We start from the raw sequence: 18,785 nt of genomic DNA, 5'->3' as shown, positions 1-18,785 counted from the left end.
CACACCACCCTATTCAGATTCAATGCCCCGTTTCATGCCGACTGAATCTGTGTGCTTTCCGTGTGAGACCAATATGGTGCCGAAATGATATTGTGGGCATAACGAGGAATGTCTTCTGTATCATGCTCTGAGAATCAAAAAGGCAGGTGGGGATATCAAGAGGAGGCGAGGTTGTGTCGGTCCTCGGCAGAGGAGGAAGGGAGTTTCGGCGGGGTGGCGGAGATGAATGACATTAGATGCTCATCGTTCAATACTTTAGAATAATGTAGCTGTTCCATTGTTGTTAGCTTGTGATCAGCGCGTGACTGCCACGGCGCGTCTGAAACGTACAGAGCATGGATGATGCCCGGGATGTAACCCAGAATGGTCAACAGGATGTTGATGAAGAAGTCGGCATTGCAGCCTCGCTCCAGGAAGACACCGAGGGGAGGGAGGATGATGGCAAGAATAATCTTGCAGATGTCGCTGGAATCACATTGTCAGCTCTACAGGCGCACTGCGCGGAAGGGAACGGAAGTTGGGACCAGTGACTTACGATGCTGTGAAAGGCATGTTGATTTAGTAGCGCGAACTGTGAGGAGACGTGTGTTTGTTGATTAATGGACGTAAAATGCGAGGCTTGCGAGCAAAAAGCGACAGTGGTTTGAGACACGGATGATGGTGAGAAAGGAAGATTGCGCGATGAGGGAGATACAAGGCACTTTTAGATGCTGGATGGCTGGGGAGGGGGGCGGAGGGCAGTGACTTAACTGGGCACCTGGCAGTGACACTCCCGGATTACCAACAGGGCACGCCGGGAAAGATCATTTAGCATCATCCTGCCATTTCGGCACTGGACAGAAGCTAACCTGTGGCACCTGGGGGGGGGGGCCTTTCCGCCATTTCTAGGCACGGTCCAAGGCAATTCACGCAAGTCCTTGATTGCAGCCACCCATGACGTCTGTCTCAGCGCCAATTGTCCCTCGACGAGCCTTTTTCCGGCCTCCTCTCTCCACCCTGTCCAAATCTTGCCCAATGAACTCTAGCAACAGGAGATTGCATCGAATACCCCGGTATTGTGCATCATCATCTGCTGCACCGCCACAAACTGTGGCTTGACTCGCCGCGATAACCTTTGTCTTGTCACTCTGTTCCCTTTCTTCTGCCACATCGTCATCCTGCAGCCAGTTTGACGTGGGATACTGGGTACTGTGGCTCATGCGGCTCGGTGGCGGCCGAGTCTGCCACAAGAAAATGCAGATCCAAAAAAAACACTCTCATGAGACCTGTTCAACGTGGTAAGATCAATCTCGAAGCCTGGGGCATCAGCAGATGCAAAAACCAACCATTCGCCCAGACTTACTCAGATCTGTTCGTGCTCCCCATGCCGAGGATGGGAGAAGTTGCCATACGAATACGAGGTACGGAGAACAACAGCAATCAAAAAAATCTGACCCATTTCGTCATCATGGAAAACGAGGGGTGTCTCAGAGTGTTCTATATCGAGTAACCATAACCCAAGAGAAGAGCAATGGCAGTTCACGTGAATATTTCTTTTGGTCTGATTTCATCACCTGTCCGGGCCGTTCGGGTCGCTAATGAAGTTGGCCAGGGCCATGTCTTTGGTGTGCATAGGATGATATCGGACAGGGCAAGACAGGGTAACCAATTTGTCTCGATAGCACGACCCGACAATCGACCTCTGCCTTAATGCCTCGGTGGGCTGGGACCGAACCAACAATGGTTTAGCCAAGTGGCACAAGCGAACCAACTATCTTCCTCGCTTGTTCAATCCTTCTTTTGCACTGAGAAGGATGCCTCGTGCCTTCCCTGAGCATGTACAGTTCCCGAGATTCCCAAACACCGTTGGCATGGCAGACTGCAGGCTACGTATCATGTCTCCCATCTCGGATCTGCGCCTCTTCTGAGGATAATTGACTTCGACCCAATGTAAGCTGCGGCAGCGCGATGGCGCCAACCTCGACGAAGCCTCAATTCCTTCGATCTCTCCCGTCCACCTCGTCGCTCAAGCCGACAAAGGACAAGCCTCGAGTCTACATCGTCCTCTATCCACGCAGTGCCTCGTCGACGAATTCTTCCTTTCGCAACGTCCTCAGCTGCGACTCCTACCATTGGTCTATCGTCGTCGGGCCCCAAACTGCGCGGCGCGCCGACAAGGGAATTCGCTACCACGTCGCCCACCTCAACCACGACACACACAGGCACTTTTACGAGGAACAAGACATCCCTTCAAACCCCATTGCCCAAAGCGGTCTGGTTCGCGTTGCCGTCTGCAAGGTCACCGACGAAGAGCGCCTTCATTCCATCCTTCGAGAACTCCCGATCCCTGGGGAAGACTCGGCGTTCAACTGTCTGACCTGGGTCCGTGAAGCATTCTGCAAACTCCATGAAGATGGCAAGTCGGTGAAGAGTTATCTCAGTGCAGACGATTGGCAAGCCGTGGAGGCGTGCGCCCGCAAGTATTGCAAGCGAAAGAGAGACGCGGGTAGGTTCCAGGAGGGCAACGGTCTTGCCAACAATAATGGCGGAAACGCTGCGTGGAGCGCGGAAAAAATCAGCACCTTCAACTTCTGGGAGAATCGCGAGACTACGCCGTAGGCTGGGCGTGGGAATTCTGAGTAGGTTTGGGACATTTTGGGTGCGCAGACAGCTGTAACAAGGCAGCTAGCTGTAACCCGGTTGAAGAGGACGTCCAACGGAGAAGGCTTTGTTCCGCCCCCTAGAGGAATCTGCCCTTATAGTGCATATGACGGGATCTCTCAAGATCTACAGGTACCTACCGATTGCGAAGCCCAATCTCGACATTTTGCGATCTTGCGAGTAGAGATAGGGTAAGCCAAAGGGGAAAAAAAAAAAAAAAAAAAAGAATATGGAATCGCGCAAGAAGAGGTGAGCCTGGAAGAGCGGAAGAGCAGAAGAGGATCTTAGACTTTCTTTTTCACGTTTTGTTTATACAATGGCACATCACCTTTTTTCTTCTTCTCCCCTCTTTCCTCCCTTTTCTTCTTCTTTTTCTTTTCCTCTCTTTCCTTTTCTTTTCAAATCGCTGGCTGGTGCCGCTGTCGGTGCCAGTGTTCCCAGCTTGCTTGCGGGCTCGTGGCATGCAGCATTCCTCCACATATAAACAGCAAACCAACCAACCAGACAAACAAACAAATAAACAGACAGACAGACGAGTCTGGAGACTCCCTACCTCGCGGCTTCTATACACGACAACTACAAGTACAACTACAAGGACCCGCCCGTAAACATTACACTGTTTACCCCCCCCCTTCCCCCCTCTCTCTGCCCCTCCCAGGGCAAGATAGATATCTCCCGATAGTCTCCCCGCAGCGAAATATAAGCACGAGCACGAGCGCAAAGTCCACGCATACATGTGCAGTCACGGTCCGCATCCAGATCTCTACCAAGGATGCGAAAGACATGGAATCTTCTGTTCAATTTGAATTCTCTTGATTGCGATCATGATTGTGATAGTGGCGCTGACGGCGACGTGACGTGACTGTTGATCTACTTCTGTATATTTGTAGATGTCCTCCCTGAGCATTCCATGGCCAACGCGATCTGTGCAGCCAAAAGATCGATAACAAAAAGCCCAAAAGTGAGCGGGACAAACCCGAGGCAGCCTGAGTAGCCTTGCTGTGTTCGAGAGCTTTAGGACGGAAATATCCCCAATCAGAAACACATTGTCTGTTTCCATATTCATGGTCCGCAACGAGATTTCCCGGTTCCAGATCCCATAAGCCCAAGCCCATCTCGACCTTGAGACTGAAGTGAACGCTCTTCCCTTTCCCTTCCCCTGAGAAAACCCACTATAGAGCCCTTTGCAGACCGTGAAAACGCCGGGCAGCAACGCTACTGCCGAATCAGAAAAACAAAAAAAATATTGCAATCCCGTCGCGCGTGGAAATTTGCTGGATTCTCTCCATCATTCACAACCATGCCGCCTCATCTAGAGGCCGCGAAGCATGACGGTCCGTTCTCCCTCCAACTTGGCCGCATTGCGATCCTTGTCTGCTTTTCTCGCGTCTTCCAAGCCCTCGCAGTTATGAGATTCCAACATTCGGTGTTTCCCGCAGAAGCGCTTCTGGCAGAAACCGCAGTCTCCCACAATCGGTTGAGCTGGCGCTTTGCATCCGTCCTTGGAACACCGTGGTTTGTTTGACTTTCTCTTTGTCGGTGTTGCCGCCCCCGAGGGTATCGGTGTGGACGATGTTGATGTGGATGTGGATGTGGATGTTGACTGTGACGCGATTTTCATGTCTGTTGACGCCGGTTGTGGTAGAGGTTGTGATGCATCCGTGGGCGTGGTACTTCGTGGCGGCGAAGACAATTTGAGTGTCGGCGATTCTTGGAGCTTGAGCTCTCCGACGGTGGTAGATGGTTCTAGGGGCTTCCCGTCAAGCATGAGTTGAACGTCGGCGGGTAGGTTCGTGGAGGCAGAGAGGAATTCCAATACGTTGGAGACGGTGTGAACAGGCCGAACATTCAATTTGATGGCTGCGAGGCACAGGTTAGTTCTTGATCCAACAGAGCGGGTGGTCCGCAAGGTCCTGCTTACTCTTTTCATCGCTGATTTGCACCTGGATAGCCATATTATCAGCCGGGAGGTCTTTGCCGGTATTGGAGGTCGCAGAGCCTGATCGTGAGCGATTCATGTCGAATGTAGGAGACGGTGTGAACGTGAGAGAGAGGTAAGTCGAGGAAAAGACGAGGTTTATCTGGAGGCGACTTTGAAGTTGCGGGTGAGAAGGATCCGGTGCAGGTAACCAGGCTCGTGACCGATGACGAATTCTGAGAGGCTAGGGCTGAGGGCAATAACTCGGTACTACTTGTAGTTATGAGAGATAGCGTGATAGTGGTAAGAGGCAATAGGAGCGTTTGAGATAGAAGGAAGATGATGTTTCGTCCCAGTGTTGGCGGGTTGAGCGGCGGTTGGACTGGGGTTTGGTTTGGTGGTGGAATTGGAGATGGAGGAAAAGAACAAGACGATGAGTTCGGAGCTTGGTGCAGATGAGTCGTGTAATGTACTGGGTACTGCCTGGGCAGTAGCGAGTTTGCTAGTCAGATGGACACCCAAGCCAGGGGACAAGGGCCACAAAATGAGGCAAGCAGGTGGCTAGTTATGGGTGCCAGGTGGTTATGGGGGGGTGGACTAGTGACAAAAGTGGCTTGCTTGGAATTGAGGCGACGGCCACCGAGGACGTGGGAATCTGGATGAGCACGGTGGATGTCAGTGGAGCGGATGGCGGATGGATGTACGGAGCCCATGGAGCAGCAAGGGACCCAGGGTACAAGTAGAGCCACCAACACGCAGCACCAGGGGGGCCGTTATTACCACTCGTTCCAAAGAGCCAAATAAGTGGAACCCGTAGAATGCAGTCGCAGCTCCAAGAAGAGAAGGCGAGAGGCGAACGCTGAGTCCGTCCTTGGGAAACTCATCTACTGTAAGCACGAGCCGTGGGTTGCGAGGTCGTTGCGCTGGTAGCAACGAAGCCACAAGCTTTGCAGACACACAAGTCAACCGACCGACCTGATGGCCACTGCCAACTAAAACAAGTACTAATTGCTAACCAGTCGTGACCATGCACAGCTTCATCAAACCGTCAATCATGAATCAAATCATCGAGCTACAGTACTTGTACATACTGGGTAGGCCATCTGCAAACACACATTCTCCCTCCCTCTCCTCCAACAGTACAATTTCCTTGTCTTCTTTCTTGAGCCTGTTCCTTTTTCCCTCGAGCCGCCACACCCGGACGCTGGTGACGGAATCTTTCAACTCAATTCATTCAATGCGGCCTTTCCCCTGGAAGGTCCAGATCGTCGTTCTCAGCGCTTGGGTCTCTGACCTGCCCGTGCGCCCCGTCGCTGTCAGGACAATGCTGACCCGTCCGTCCCTTGAGCTTCCAGCAAAACAATAACTTGCGAGTCTGGCCAACCACCAAACCCGCCTGCACACAATTGCATTGTTGGCACCTGTAGCTGGCGTCAACAAACTCTGGCAAACTTGGTATGCAGCTGCCATTAGTCTGCACCTTTCCGACCATGTCTGGTTGGCTTCCTCCGAATGCGGGCATGCGACATCGCTTCTGTTTCCCATTCAGATTCGAGACAAACATCGTATCTGTTGCTGCCACATTTTCAACTTCAGGTCTCTTTGCGAACGGCATCCACCGTTATCATGAACTAACCATCTCGACAGTAGTCACATCTTCAACTGATAATTTTCTGGTCATGTGCTGGGAAGGGGACAACTCGGAAGTTCCAGACGAGTGCCGGGGATCGATCTGCACCTGCATCTGGACCCTGCATGTTCTTAATCGTCGCCTCTCTGCTGGGTTGGTCCAATCCTACTTGTAGAAAGTCCAAGGGAATAGTCCGCCAAAAGCGTAAGATGGGCGTCTGGGCCAACAGGCCAAATATGCGACATCGGCCCACTGCTGTATCCTCCTGCACACCAAGATCCCTGCCTCCTCAACCTTGCTTGAAACATCACTACATGCGTTTCAAAAAGTGGTCTCACTTATCCCTCCCACATGCAGCTGTTATCTCGGTGGGTGATTGTCGTCGTGAATAATGCCAATACTTCCTCACCACTGTGCCGTCATTCGAGGTCAAGGACTCTTGGACTTTCTCTGGAGTTACCATCTAAGCACCATCAGCTTTCTTTTCTCCGGCCTCTGGATCAAGATAATCGTCCTTCTCCGCTGCCTCATATTCGCCAATCAGGCCCATCACCACTTCCTTTGCTTCATCGAATTCAGATAGCCCTTCCGCGAACGGAGCCTCCTTCTTATATTGCTCCAAATAGGCATTTCGTTTTCGCATTTTCTCGTACTGGACCACTATTCTCCGGAAGAGGGTCGCAACGCTGGTGTGGTTCGCGAGCATGAGGCCCGAGACCCGGTGCGTGTTGGGGAGGTACGGGGATTTCTTGGTCAGAGCCACCTGGATGGAAGCCGGGCCCCACGGGATGAAATTTGCCATGCGCCGTTCTCGGATGCGCAGAAGAGACTTGTGCACGTCGGTCGGGTCGGCCTCGCCTTGGATGATGTTGAGGATTGAAATGTAGCAAGAGGATTTGGAAGGGGTGATGGACACCATTCGATTCTTCGGCTGGAGCAGTCGGCGCATCACGTCGAGTACCGTAGTCTTGCGCACCGTTTTGGCCTGGTCCACGTTGTCCCCGGTGAAAGGCGTGTAGGCGGTCATCAGGAAGTGGCATCGTGGCGTAGGGATCAGAGATGCGATGATTCCCACCAGGTCATTGTGCATGTATCCCGGATATCTCAGGGTCGTCGTAGAAGCCGACATGACTGTAGAAACCAATTGGTTCGTCTGCTGAAACGAAGGCTCTTGAACATGCAGTCTCTCGGAAGCAATGCTCGACAGGGCGCCGTTGTCGAGAACCACGACGCAGTCCGCGTTCTGTGTCAACCGCCGCATGGTGAGCAGGCTGTTGTAGGGGTTCACCACGACGTCGCCGGTCGCGGTGTCCGGAAACACCGAGTATGTCTGGATGATTTTCTTTGGGAACCGATCGTTCATGCGCTCGAGGAGGTACGACCCGAGCCCGGACCCCGTCCCGCCAGCAATCGAATGCAGCAGCATGAATCCCTCGAGCGAGTCGCTCCCGTCCGCCTCTCTGTCAATCATGTCAAAGATCTCTTCCTGGACCCTCTCGCCCGCCGCGTAGCCCGCGGCCCAGTTGTTGCCCGCGCCCATGCCGTGCTCGCCGATGAAGAAATTCTCGGGGTTGTAGATGTTCTTGTACGGCCCGCTCTGGATGCTGTTGATCACCCGGGGCTCCAGGTCGATGAGGATCGCTCGTGGGATATAGCGTGTGTCGTCGCTCTGGTAGAAGAAGACGTCCTTGCGGTCGCCCACGCCGCCCTCGCTCGCGAAGTCTTCGAGGTTGCCGTCCCGCGAGATCCCGTGTTCTTGACATAGTTGCTGCCAGAATCGAGAGCCGATTGCGTTCCCGCACTGGCCTGCCTGGATGGTGATGATCTCGCGCGGCATTGTGACGAGAATTCTTCTGCAGAGGGGGTGGCTAACAGGTAATGCACGCAAGTAAATAACAATTTGGATGGCGACGCGTGGATTTCACGCGTCACTTCGCGTGGGGGGAGGGTTTGGGGACTTTGGGGTCTAGATGCATAGGGGTTTCGCAGCGTCGCTGAGCACCATTCAACGCGGCGCACGTTGCACCAATGCAAATTGTTAGATAACTCTACGGAGTACAAATGAACTGGTGTACTGCCCCGACATTTGCATTCTATCGTGTCGCATAATTAGAGAGCTTTTTTCCCTCCTCGATCTACCCGGTAGCCGTTCAGATCACACCAGAATCATCACTCCTCAACAGCCTCGACCATCTTGACGCTCAGACTGTTCTGTTGCATGAGATGCTCTACCGTCTCTGGAAATTTGCGCCGGAAACGCCTGGAGAAAACCGCAATCATGACCCATATCCACACCGTGTAGAGACATTGAATCCAGGTGATTTGGGCTTCTGGCTCTCTTTGGTCGTCCCAGTCGTCGCAGATCCTCTTAAACGTTTTAGGGTCGTCTGTAATGACTCCTTCCAGATTGTGTTGAATACACCATTTCATGAGATTAGGGTCATTGACACTACAGTTACCACCAGGTTAGCAGCGCAGCAATGCGTATCCAAGGCACAGGACCGGCCCAGGCGAAAGAGAACAAATGTCTGGGAGTAGAAAGACTTACGTCCAAGCAAAGAGTGGGCGATGAGCTCTGCGTACATCGCGCATGAACCGGGCGCCCAAGGGACCCAACAGACTTTTCTGCAGCATATTGAACGACACGTTCGGCACCCGCAGGAACTGCCGGGCGTACATGGTCGAGAATCCGATATGTGATATCGGATAGCCTGGACAGTATTGCATGCATAGAGGCAGGAATTTGGCTGCCCAGATTCCGAGCACTACCCTTTCTTCCCAGGCTCGTTGACCGGGATCCACTGAGGCCAGGGTCTTTGCTATCAGTCTCATCACATCGTCCGAGTTGTTGTCCAATTTGATATCGAGGAGCAGCCAAATATGCTCCAGTCCGGGTTGTGCAACATATTCAAGTAAGTCTTGGAGTCGTGGCATGGGTACGTGAGGGCCCTTGACGGTGCGAAGGGTACTCAAATAGTCCCAGTCACAATCAATTATCTTTTCTTTCTTACCAAAGCACCGTTTCAGATCTGGGTCGTGAGAGAGTACGACCACGCCGTCTTTGGACAAGTGAATGTCAGTCTCAAGTGCGTGGGCCCCAACCTCAACGGCACCTCTGAAAGCATTCATCGTGTTCTCAGGGTGTTCCGCCTTGAAACCTCTGTGCGCAATGGTTTGAGGCAGAGATCGCTTGCCCTTGTATGGTTTTGCCCAAGTCCAGCTTGCTGTTGAGAATCAGAAGTTAGAATATAGCAGAGGACAAGGACAAACCCATAGGGAAATCCAAAGCTGTGCTTTGGTTTGGGTCCTGAGTTCCATATTCGGGTTTCGCAATCATCGGCTGGGCCAACCCTTTGTTCAACAACGGCTCTGTGGCCTGGCTGTCAGGAACATAATGCATCTTGAAACGGCGCCTCTGTCGGAAGAACGAAGCCGTCTTGAAGCTATGTGAGGATTCAGGGATAGAGCGAGGCTTTGATAAAGCAACGGCTAGTCAAAGTGATGGTGACATTGACAGTCGTGAAGAGGCGTCCTCGGAGCAACTCCGTGTCCTTGAGGCGATCGAGTGCTATAGAGCCATGTTGATTGGCGAGAGATGGGTTGAGGTTGGATTAAGTCAAAACTCGAGTGAAGAATGGATACCGAAAGTCTCACCTCGAGTCCGAGAAGCACACAAGCAAGATATACAGATACTCCGTACAGAGACAGGGTAGACGGTATCCAAATCAGCGAAACGGTTAAACGCCCCCCCTGGGCGAAGAGACTGTGGTGAATGGGTGAAGAGGTTGTCCTGTCGATCATCAGGGACTGGTTTCAAGCTTTCGTGCAGACCGCCAAATGGTCGCTTCAGGCCGGGGAGGGGGGGGGGGGTCAGCTGCTTCTACCTCGTAAGTAGGTAGAAATCAAAGCCATGTTTACCAATGGCAATTGAGGGACTGTCCCCGAACCAGGCCAGGACATTCTCAAGGAGCCACCAAGAGGGCGGCGAAAGGCCACCTGTGAGACTCATTAGTACTTCGGCATGGTCATGCTCCGGTTTTAGGGCACAGGAGGCGTTCCCGGGACCCGGTCGCTGGGGCGCTTGCGCAACCACCAACTAAGCCTCTGCGCAGTCTCTTGCTTGTCGTAATAACAAATCCCTCCACGTTCTTGGATAACCAATCTTAGGGGACCTTCGCATCTCGTGGCGTTAATTATGACCCTTTGTCAAAAGCCGCCGGGCAAGATCTGCCACGTGGAGGCACCTTGCTTGTCTGAGATAGACCCAACCCTCTTTGTGCACGGCGGGCTCAGAGATCCGCCGGGGGGGGGGGGGGGGCATCAGAATCATATTTGTACCAGACTTGTCACAATATAATGGTTGAAGGGCGACATGTCGGCAGGGGCACTCCTTCATAAACCACGAGAAGTTATTACAATTCCCGCAGGCGGAAGAGATCTCACATCCGTCTGCGTTCAAAGCGGATACTGTACGAGTTCTTCGTCGCGCCTGTTTCTACTGTATGACTTTGCTCGCGACTGCCGCCCGCACTGATCTTCAAGTGCCGAAGCCAAGGACAAGAGCCTGGTCCTGGTCCTGCGTGGCAGTCAACAAGCCGCCTCGGAAGTGGGAAGCCATGCAGGCGGCCTGGAGGTTCTTCAACTCGTTATATCCGAGAGGTGCATAAATCCCCCTTTCCGTGCCCAGCCACACTGATGAGCGGGGACTGATGTATCCGTGAGACAAGAATGAAAGGTACATCAAGAAACGGGCGAAAGATGACATACCTATTCATTGCCGATGCAGAGGGTAAAGTCGGTCATGGACTGGTGGCATGGTTGAGCCTAAGTAAGAGCCCTTGGATGTACGCTATCCCTGACTCGAGCACAGCCTTGCAGCTCTGGATAAATGCCGGTGGATAGCCTTGGGGTTACAAGGTACACATCCTCCAGGAGACGGTTAAAACAGAAACAGAAACCAAAACAGCATGCTAGGCTTGGTTGTGTTGGAAAGAGGGTGCTTTGACATGTTCGACTCTCAGGATACACGAGAAATGATTTTCTTTCCCCTAGCGCCAACAACACTCAGAGTGTCTTTTCCGTCATTGATACTGCGACGCGGATTTTGGTTTCTGGAAATTGCATCCGATTTCAGAGCTTACTTTCCCCCGAGTGTAGTCACCCTTGCTTCGCACCCATGTCCACCACGCATCGGATGCAGTCACCAGCATGCATGTCGTGGAATGCATCGTTGATCTTGTCAAGAGGCTGACGATGCGTAATGAACTCGCTTTGCCAACCGTTAGCAATGGACACCCGTATGAAGGAAGACAAGAATACGAAACTGCCGGACAAGATGGGAGGGAGAGAGACTGACTTGACTTTGAGTTTACCATCCATATAGTCCTTCACGAGTCCCGGGAGCTGACTTCGACCTTTCACGCCACCAAAAGCACAACCTCGCCAGACGCGACCCTGCAAACATTTGTCAGTCTGGTTGCACCACCATGGGCCAGGTTTGACGGCAAGGAACTTACAGTGACCAGTTGGAAGGGTCTCGTGGAGATTTCGGCACCGGCTGGGGCAACACCAATGATGATAGACTGACCCCAGCCCTTGTGGCATGCCTCGAGAGCAGCTCTCATGACTTGGACGTTACCGGTGCAGTCAAAGGTGTAGTCACATCCACCATCCGTCATTTCAATCAACTTCTCCTGGATAGTCTGGCCTTTCAGCTCGGTAGGGTTGACAAAGTCGGTGGCTCCAAACTTTTCGGCCCATTCTTTCTTCTTGTTGTTGACGTCGACAACAATGATCTTGCCGGCCTTGTTCTTCACGGCACCCTGAATGACTGAAAGGCCAACGCAGCCCGCGCCAAAAATGGCCACGTTGGAACCTTCCTCGACGTTGGCAGTTATCACTGCCGCCCCGTAGCCGGTGGTAATGCCACAGCCGAGCAAGCATGTCCGGTCCATGGGGGCCTTGTCGGTAATGGCCACAACGGAAATATCGGCGACGACGGTGTACTGGGAGAAAGTTGATGTGCCCATGAAGTGCAGAATGTCTTTGCCTTTGCACTTGAATCTCGAGGTGCCATCGGGCATCACACCTCTGCCTTGGGTAGCACGAATCTTCCCGCACAAGTTGGTCTTGCCAGATATGCAGAACTTGCATTCGCCGCACTCCGGAGTGCTTTCCACGGTCAGTATCATGATTTGTGCAGGAGAGAAGACGAGACATACTAGAGCGCAACGACATGATCACCGGGCTTCACCGAGGTGACACCCTCCCCCACCGATTCCACGATACCGGCGCCCTCGTGTCCGAGAATGATTGGGAACGCGCCTTCGGGGTCTTTCCCGGAAAGAGTGTATGCATCTGGCTCATCTTTCAGTTCCCGATTCATACCCGCAGCAGCACGTTCAGCGTACCCGTGTGACAAACGCCAGTGTAGTAGATTTGGATGCGGACTTCGTGGGCTTTGGGAGGAGCAACTTCGACGTCTTCGATGGTCAGGTCCTTGCCGGCCTCCCAGGCGACGGCAGCCTATACAGAGTCAGGTGTTGTTGCGGTGGGGAACAAGATGTCGTCAGTGTCTACCTTGCAAGTAATGGTCTAGCAATTCGGGGAGTCAGCACATGAATTCATTCAGCTTCCGGAGGGCATTGATCAATATATCACCTTTCCGGCAGTGGCAGCAGCCATTTTGATGGATTGGGTTGTAGGAAGCTGACTCTTCACGAAAGGTGCAGTCAAGAATGAAAAAGCAGAAAAAGGGTGGAAAAGGTCAGGGAGCAGAAGCCATCAACATGCCGGTGTGGGGTGCTTGTTGTTTTTCAAGTGAGCAGACGAGCGAGCAGACTCTGAGGTGGGGTTCATGTAGCTATGATGATATTCCTGAGGGCTAGTGACCAGGAGGGGCCACCACCGGCGAGAAGCCATCGGATATGAAGAGGAGATAGTAGCAAGAGCACCATCCGGGATCCCACCCGGCCATTTTTCGCATCGAGACGGCCATTGCATAAGCAGGGGCCTTCCATATGTCCTGGCGGGGTGCATTCGAGCCTCTGAGTCGTCGCTGGACTCTCCGTCTTGGTGGTGTTTGTGTGCAGATCTATGTGCTTGAAGCACCGATGATGCCAGATGGGGAAGTCATGACAAACAATTCCCCCCTCGGCCCCCCTCTATCTTTGTGGTATGCATTAATACCGAGTATTCGCCCTGGTTCTGCCTGGTTGTGGCAGGCTCGGAGAAAATTGCCCTATTGGGTTAATCAAGTCTGGCCCAACGGAGTTGATTCTTTTGTTGCCGCAAAAAAGTTAGAACAACCCGTAACCACCAAACAAGGCTGATGAGTCGACCGATGGCCATGCGAGATGGACAACCTCAACTCAGGCCATGGCTCCTCGTCTGCCGCACCGCCCTATCCCTGGATGGCCGAGCTCTCTCCGGCCGCACTAGACGGGACACAACGGCCTGCCTCCAGGCCGCTGGCGCCGTCATCGTCGTCGGTGTTTGAGGGCCATGTGCCGAGCCTTGCGAACCCTCGTGGTGGACTGCCTCCGCGTCCACCATCACAGCCATCGCAGCCATCGCAGCCATCGCAGCCATCGCAGCCAAATCCAGCGTCACTGTATCCCAGCTTGTCTGCCAGGCGAGTGGTTTTCCACAATCCTGCATCCTTCCTGCAACCTCCAGCGTCGTCAGCAAACCAAAGCTTTGCTTTTTCTCAACCCCTACTCGCCTCCGAAGCATATGTTCTGAATCCTCCCTCCTATCCGGGGCAACCTTTGAGTCAGCTACAAAGTGCGTCACACCGTTTACCGATTGACCAGTTTTGGCCAAACCCAGGACAGGGCGCCCCTTCAAACTTCATTCCATTTCCCCCCGAGACGTTGCACCATCTCGACATCGCTCGGTATGAGGATTCGAGTCAGAATGACAAACAACTTCCGGAAGCGGAGAGAACTCCAGTTGAGGAGGACAGTGACACGTCTGTTGACGATCATGAAATCCTAGGACTGTCCAGAGGAGCGGCTGAAGGCGGCGGTCTCATGCTCAGTAAATCACGGAAAAGAGGCCGTGCAAAGTTGCCGCTGTCAGGCAACCAGCCCAGGAAGCGACGCAAGAAAGGGACAGGGCCTCGGGGTGGTTGGAGCAAAGGCATGAAAATTGGCCCTCGACAAGCCATCGATCCCGGCCCCGAATTCAATGACCTCTACAGCCAGGCCATGGTCGCCTTTATCGACGATCAAGACACCGAGAAGGCCCTTGACCTAGTCTTACAGGCTATCGCGGTCAATCCCGAAATCCATTCTGCGCATGCGCTGCTCTCTGAGATATACTTTTCTCGAGATGAAGACGAAAAGGCCATTGCCGCCCTCTTTAGCGGTGCTCACACCATCCCAACCGATCCAGAAGTATGGATTCAAGCAGCCAACGCCTGTCTCCAACGGTCCAAGGGAAAACGCGAGACTGCTTTGCAACAAGCCAGTTACTGCTATGCTCGAATCATCCACACCGACCGGGAGAATTTGGAAGCTCGCTTTCAACGAGCTGCCGTCAGCAAAGAGCTTCAAAATTACAGCAAAGCTATGAAAGACTTGGAGACTATCCTCGAAAGCATGCCCCGAAATTCCAGCGTCCTGAGGCAGATTGCAGAGATATGTATTGAAACAAGAGATCTGGCAAGAGCAAAACAAGTCTATGAGGACACCCTTAATTACTACCGAGAGAATGGTTTTGAGGGCGAAGAGTCTTTCACCTGGGCCGACATTCTCGTCTATGCTCAAATTCTTGCTTTGGAAGAACCTCCTGACCTAGCCATCGCGAACGCTCTAAAAACTTTGAAACAGTTGGCGCGGTGGCTTCTGGGACGAGAACGAGAAGACTACTGGGATCAGTTCACCGATGATGACCGCGAGTTTGATTCGGAAGACGAACCTCGACGAGTGCTCGTGCCTGAATTTGTGCCTGGCAGATATTCATCCGATGCCTACGGCCCTGGACTTCCCTTGGAGCTTCGAGTCAGAATGGGAATACTTCGGCTTAGGCAGGGCCCAGATACGCTGGATGAGGCACTGGCGCATTTTGAATGGCTTGAACCCGAAGCCAGGGATGAAGGGGCAAGTATCTATGAATACCCGGATTTGTTCCTCGAGGTTGCCCAAGCCTTGCAGGAAGCTAAGGAACACAATCAGGCGCTGCGTTATTATGAAGCTCTGAAGGACACCAACGCCTATTCTTACACGGGGTTTTGGTTAGGCATCGCAACTAACTCTTACATTTGTGGCGACAAGCTACAAGCAGTCGAGTGTTATGAGGAAGCCAAGGCTGGAGATGAGAAATGCGTTGAGGCAAGGACTCAGCTGTCAAAGCTCTACGCCGAATTCGGCGACAAAGAGAAGGCAATGGACACCGCTCGGGAGGCGGTTCGTGTTGCCGATAGCTTACTTCCCAAGACTGACCGACGCAAATATGAGAGAAAAGAACAGCGACTAGCTCGTGAGGAAGCAGAAAAGGCTCTCAAGGAAGCATTCAACCTTCCTGGCAAAGCTGTTGGTGGCACCCCAGTTGAACGTATCGAGGCCAAGCTTAGAAGGACGAAAATGAAATCCAAGACAAGAAAGGCAATGGTGATGCCGCCGTCAGAGTCGATGCACGGATCAGAGGAGACAGAAGGCGAGTTGGAAGATGAATACGTAGAGGACAGAGAGGGGATGTCGCCGACAATGGATCGCGAGATCGCCAGACAGACGGCTCGGAACGTGGCACGAAGGAGGAAGGATCGCCAACCACCTCGCTCGCGAGCTCAACCCAGACCCGGAACGAAACGAATGACGCAAGAGGAAAGAGAGACTCATCGCACTGAAATGATCAACCGACTCTATAGCGACCTGGTCTGTGACACAGAAGCCATGAGAACCGGCGACGAAATTGCAAGGAATACCTGGATGGACTGTGCCGACTCCCTCATCACCGATTTCCGAAGCAATCGCCTGTTTTACTCCAAGGAGCGAAATCAGGCAGGAGACAGCTTTTACCGGGGGGCTGCCAACGCCAGCTCGCGCCAGAGATGGGAGAGAGAGCAAGGAAGCGGACAAGATGGCGTGGAAGTGGATCGGGACTTTCCCATCCCTTCCGTCGAATCGTCCATGCCCACCGAATACCGCGAAATCGCCTTCTCAAACTGGCTGGATGTTTTCCTCGAGTATGCTCTTCTACTCGCCCAAACTGCTGACCTAGACGCTGAGCATCGGTGCTACACCGTCGTCAATGCAGCCTTGGATTGTGTGGTCTGGAACCAAGACCCGCAAGCTCTCCTGCAGATATATGTCACATATCTCGCCTGTACTCTTGCCTTGCAGGATGAAAGGACCCTTTCCAACGTGGTATTGCGATGGTTTCTGCGAACTTTTCAATTCAACTCTGATGCTTATCGCCTCTTTGCTGCCATGAATCTGGTATACTCTCGTCCTGGTGTCGTGTTTCGCAATCGCGGTACCCATCAGTTCCTCTTCAAGCAGATTGTGCAAATGGATGCAAATCTGCCGATGGATTATGCCCCCGAAGGTTATGGACCAGTCCCAGAATTCATGCGCCAGGGGGGGGTGGAGAACAATGTCCGCAGCAAAGACGACGAGGAGGAGACGCCGGTTCCTGCCCAGAAGGACATTCAGGGCCAGCAGCACCAGCAGCAGCACCAAGATATCACGAAGCCGGAGGAAATGAATGTCGCACTCCTCACGCTCTACGGCCATGTCCTCTACGCTGGCGGCGCGTTCGCCAGTGCCCTGTCGTACTTTTTCCGCGCGCTCTCTCTCGACCCGGAAAACCCGGTGGTGCTGCTCAGCATCTCTCTGAGCTACATGCACGAGATGCTAAAGAAGCACCACGAGAACCGTCACATGAATTTGTTGCAAGGATGGGCATTCTTTGAAGAGTACGCCGAGGCGAGGAGACAGTGGGTGGGACGACACAAGTTGCTACAAAAAGAATGGCGGCACAAGCGCAATGGTGACGACAACAACGACGACGCAGATAATACGGTGATGGTGGCGGACTCAGCAGACGGCGTGGATCGGGACCGTCTGGAGCTGATGCTGGTCGAGCGAGAGATCGCATTCAATCGCGCACGATGCTGGCATATGCTCGGCCTGTCCGATCTCGCTGTGCGGGCATATGAGGAGATGCTTTCGCTCGCCGTCGTCCCTTCTACATCCCCTTCTTCTTCCGCCGCGCCGGTAACTGCTGATGAAGGGGATGGGGGCAAGGATACCGTGAATGACGTGAGGTACGCGGACTTGACCATGGAAGCGGCATATGCAATTCAGACGATGTACGCGTTGAGTGGGAATCCGGAGATGGCCAGAGAAGTCACAGAGAAGTATCTGGTAGTTTGACATCGTCAATGGAAGGGTAGTGAAATGATGTTTCATTTGGCCATGGAGCGACGGCTGGAAAAAGGTGGATGAACTCGACGTGCTCTTTTCCCCGGAGATTTCTAAAGAGAGCTATTTTATGTACAACAATGAATGCCATTCCACCACCTTCCCCCTCCAAAGCACATCAGGCCATGTCCACGCCTTAGACATTCCGCTTCATTCTCCCCAATCACCCACCCATCTGGTCTCCCTAGCCAAGTCGGATCATTCGCTTTCTGAATCTACTGGCCCTTGCTAGCGACCAACTTCTCAACATCCGCCACTGACTGGTTCAAAATCTGCTGCAAAACCTTGGGGTTCTCAAGCTCTTTGGCGACCTTTGCGATGATGCTGTCGGCTAATTCCTTCTGTTGCCGCTGCTTGACCTGACCCTCATAACGGACCCAGCTGTCCAGGACGTTCTTGGCTTCGGCGGCTAGGGCGGTTTTTTGCTCGAGTTCGAAAGCCTGGACCTCGAGTCTTGCGGTTTCCTGGAACACGAGCCGTCAGCAACTGGGTCCGAAGGAGGATTTTTCCTTTCGATGCCTTACCTTGGAAACGTCAAACAGCTGCTTCGTGATCTCTACCACGTTGCTCAAGGGCTTGACGTCCTCGATTCGCTCTTTAATGGCACTGGCGTGATTCGTCCTGGCCTCGTTCAACAAGTCCTTGATCTTCTGCACCTGTCCGTCCGCCCAGTCCTTGTACATGGGGCCGGTATATTTAAAGATGCCGTAGAAGACAGACAACAGACAAAAGGCGATGACGCTCTCCTCATTCACTACGTAGAGCTCATTGCTAATTGCCCAGATGGAGATTCCAGCGCCGGCGGAGAGGATGGCGGTCTTGCTAGCGAGAGAGGACCCGGGGAGAGCATCGACAATGGATTGAGCTGTCTTTTTGGGATCTTGCGAGGGCAGGTTCGAGGAGGACTGATGACGGACGGAGGTCAAGGGTGTGCTGGCAGCGAGTGATGGGAGGGCGCGGATCGGAAGAGAAGTCGATGGGCGGAGTTTGCTGGCGCCTGGGATTTCATTGTCAGCTCTGCTTTTACCCATGCTGAGCTCCAGTCAGTATAAGGCACTCACCAGCCGCACTCCTTGCCAGTCGAGACGCCATTGTGGTGATGTTTGTAGTCTGAACAAATTCGACCCGAAGCTCCTCCTGACGTTGAAGTTTGGATGAGAGCTTGCAA

At 53.1% G+C, this 18,785-nt stretch overlaps 8 protein-coding genes across 8 annotated transcripts; 2 read left to right on the top strand and 6 right to left on the bottom strand.

Moving 5' to 3' along the window:
* Positions 1-247: 247 nt before the first annotated feature.
* Positions 248-552, bottom strand: A1O5_07421 (plasma membrane proteolipid 3; the record flags this gene model as incomplete). The annotated part of the gene is made up of 3 exons (XM_007748010.1): positions 248-269; positions 331-465; positions 536-552. The coding sequence occupies 3 exons, from the start codon at positions 550-552 to the stop codon at positions 248-250; spliced, it is 174 nt and encodes a 57-aa protein (XP_007746200.1).
* Positions 553-1,947: 1,395 nt separating this feature from the next.
* A1O5_07420 (uncharacterized protein) lies at positions 1,948-2,598 on the top strand (the record flags this gene model as incomplete). Its single annotated transcript, XM_007748009.1, has 1 exon — positions 1,948-2,598. One exon carries the CDS (start codon positions 1,948-1,950, stop codon positions 2,596-2,598), a length of 651 nt encoding a protein of 216 aa, XP_007746199.1.
* Positions 2,599-3,952: 1,354 nt separating this feature from the next.
* A1O5_07419 (uncharacterized protein) lies at positions 3,953-4,658 on the bottom strand (the record flags this gene model as incomplete). Its single annotated transcript, XM_007748008.1, has 2 exons — positions 3,953-4,500; positions 4,562-4,658. 2 exons carry the CDS (start codon positions 4,656-4,658, stop codon positions 3,953-3,955), a joined length of 645 nt encoding a protein of 214 aa, XP_007746198.1.
* A 1,993-nt stretch (positions 4,659-6,651) lies between these two features.
* On the bottom strand, positions 6,652-8,025 carry A1O5_07418 (tubulin gamma chain; the record flags this gene model as incomplete). The annotated part of the gene is made up of 1 exon (XM_007748007.1): positions 6,652-8,025. The coding sequence occupies one exon, from the start codon at positions 8,023-8,025 to the stop codon at positions 6,652-6,654; it is 1,374 nt and encodes a 457-aa protein (XP_007746197.1).
* Positions 8,026-8,357: 332 nt separating this feature from the next.
* A1O5_07417 (uncharacterized protein) lies at positions 8,358-9,588 on the bottom strand (the record flags this gene model as incomplete). The annotated part of the gene is made up of 3 exons (XM_007748006.1): positions 8,358-8,637; positions 8,737-9,412; positions 9,459-9,588. 3 exons carry the CDS (start codon positions 9,586-9,588, stop codon positions 8,358-8,360), a joined length of 1,086 nt encoding a protein of 361 aa, XP_007746196.1.
* Positions 9,589-11,345: 1,757 nt separating this feature from the next.
* Positions 11,346-12,872, bottom strand: A1O5_07416 (S-(hydroxymethyl)glutathione dehydrogenase; the record flags this gene model as incomplete). Its single annotated transcript, XM_007748005.1, has 7 exons — positions 11,346-11,457; positions 11,545-11,642; positions 11,705-12,359; positions 12,410-12,545; positions 12,599-12,713; positions 12,768-12,782; positions 12,849-12,872. The coding sequence occupies 7 exons, from the start codon at positions 12,870-12,872 to the stop codon at positions 11,346-11,348; spliced, it is 1,155 nt and encodes a 384-aa protein (XP_007746195.1).
* A 671-nt stretch (positions 12,873-13,543) lies between these two features.
* On the top strand, positions 13,544-17,569 carry A1O5_07415 (uncharacterized protein; the record flags this gene model as incomplete). The annotated part of the gene is made up of 1 exon (XM_007748004.1): positions 13,544-17,569. The coding sequence occupies one exon, from the start codon at positions 13,544-13,546 to the stop codon at positions 17,567-17,569; it is 4,026 nt and encodes a 1,341-aa protein (XP_007746194.1).
* Positions 17,570-17,832: 263 nt separating this feature from the next.
* A1O5_07414 (ATP synthase subunit 4, mitochondrial) lies at positions 17,833-18,648 on the bottom strand (the record flags this gene model as incomplete). Its single annotated transcript, XM_007748003.1, has 2 exons — positions 17,833-18,081; positions 18,142-18,648. 2 exons carry the CDS (start codon positions 18,646-18,648, stop codon positions 17,833-17,835), a joined length of 756 nt encoding a protein of 251 aa, XP_007746193.1.
* Positions 18,649-18,785: the final 137 nt, after the last annotated feature.

Source organism: Cladophialophora psammophila (genome assembly GCF_000585535.1).
Source record: "Cladophialophora psammophila CBS 110553 chromosome Unknown aczJe-supercont1.11, whole genome shotgun sequence".
NCBI lineage: Eukaryota > Fungi > Ascomycota > Eurotiomycetes > Chaetothyriales > Herpotrichiellaceae > Cladophialophora > Cladophialophora psammophila.
Note: the sequence above shows the minus strand (reverse complement) of the source record. Positions and strands in the feature narration are given on the sequence as shown.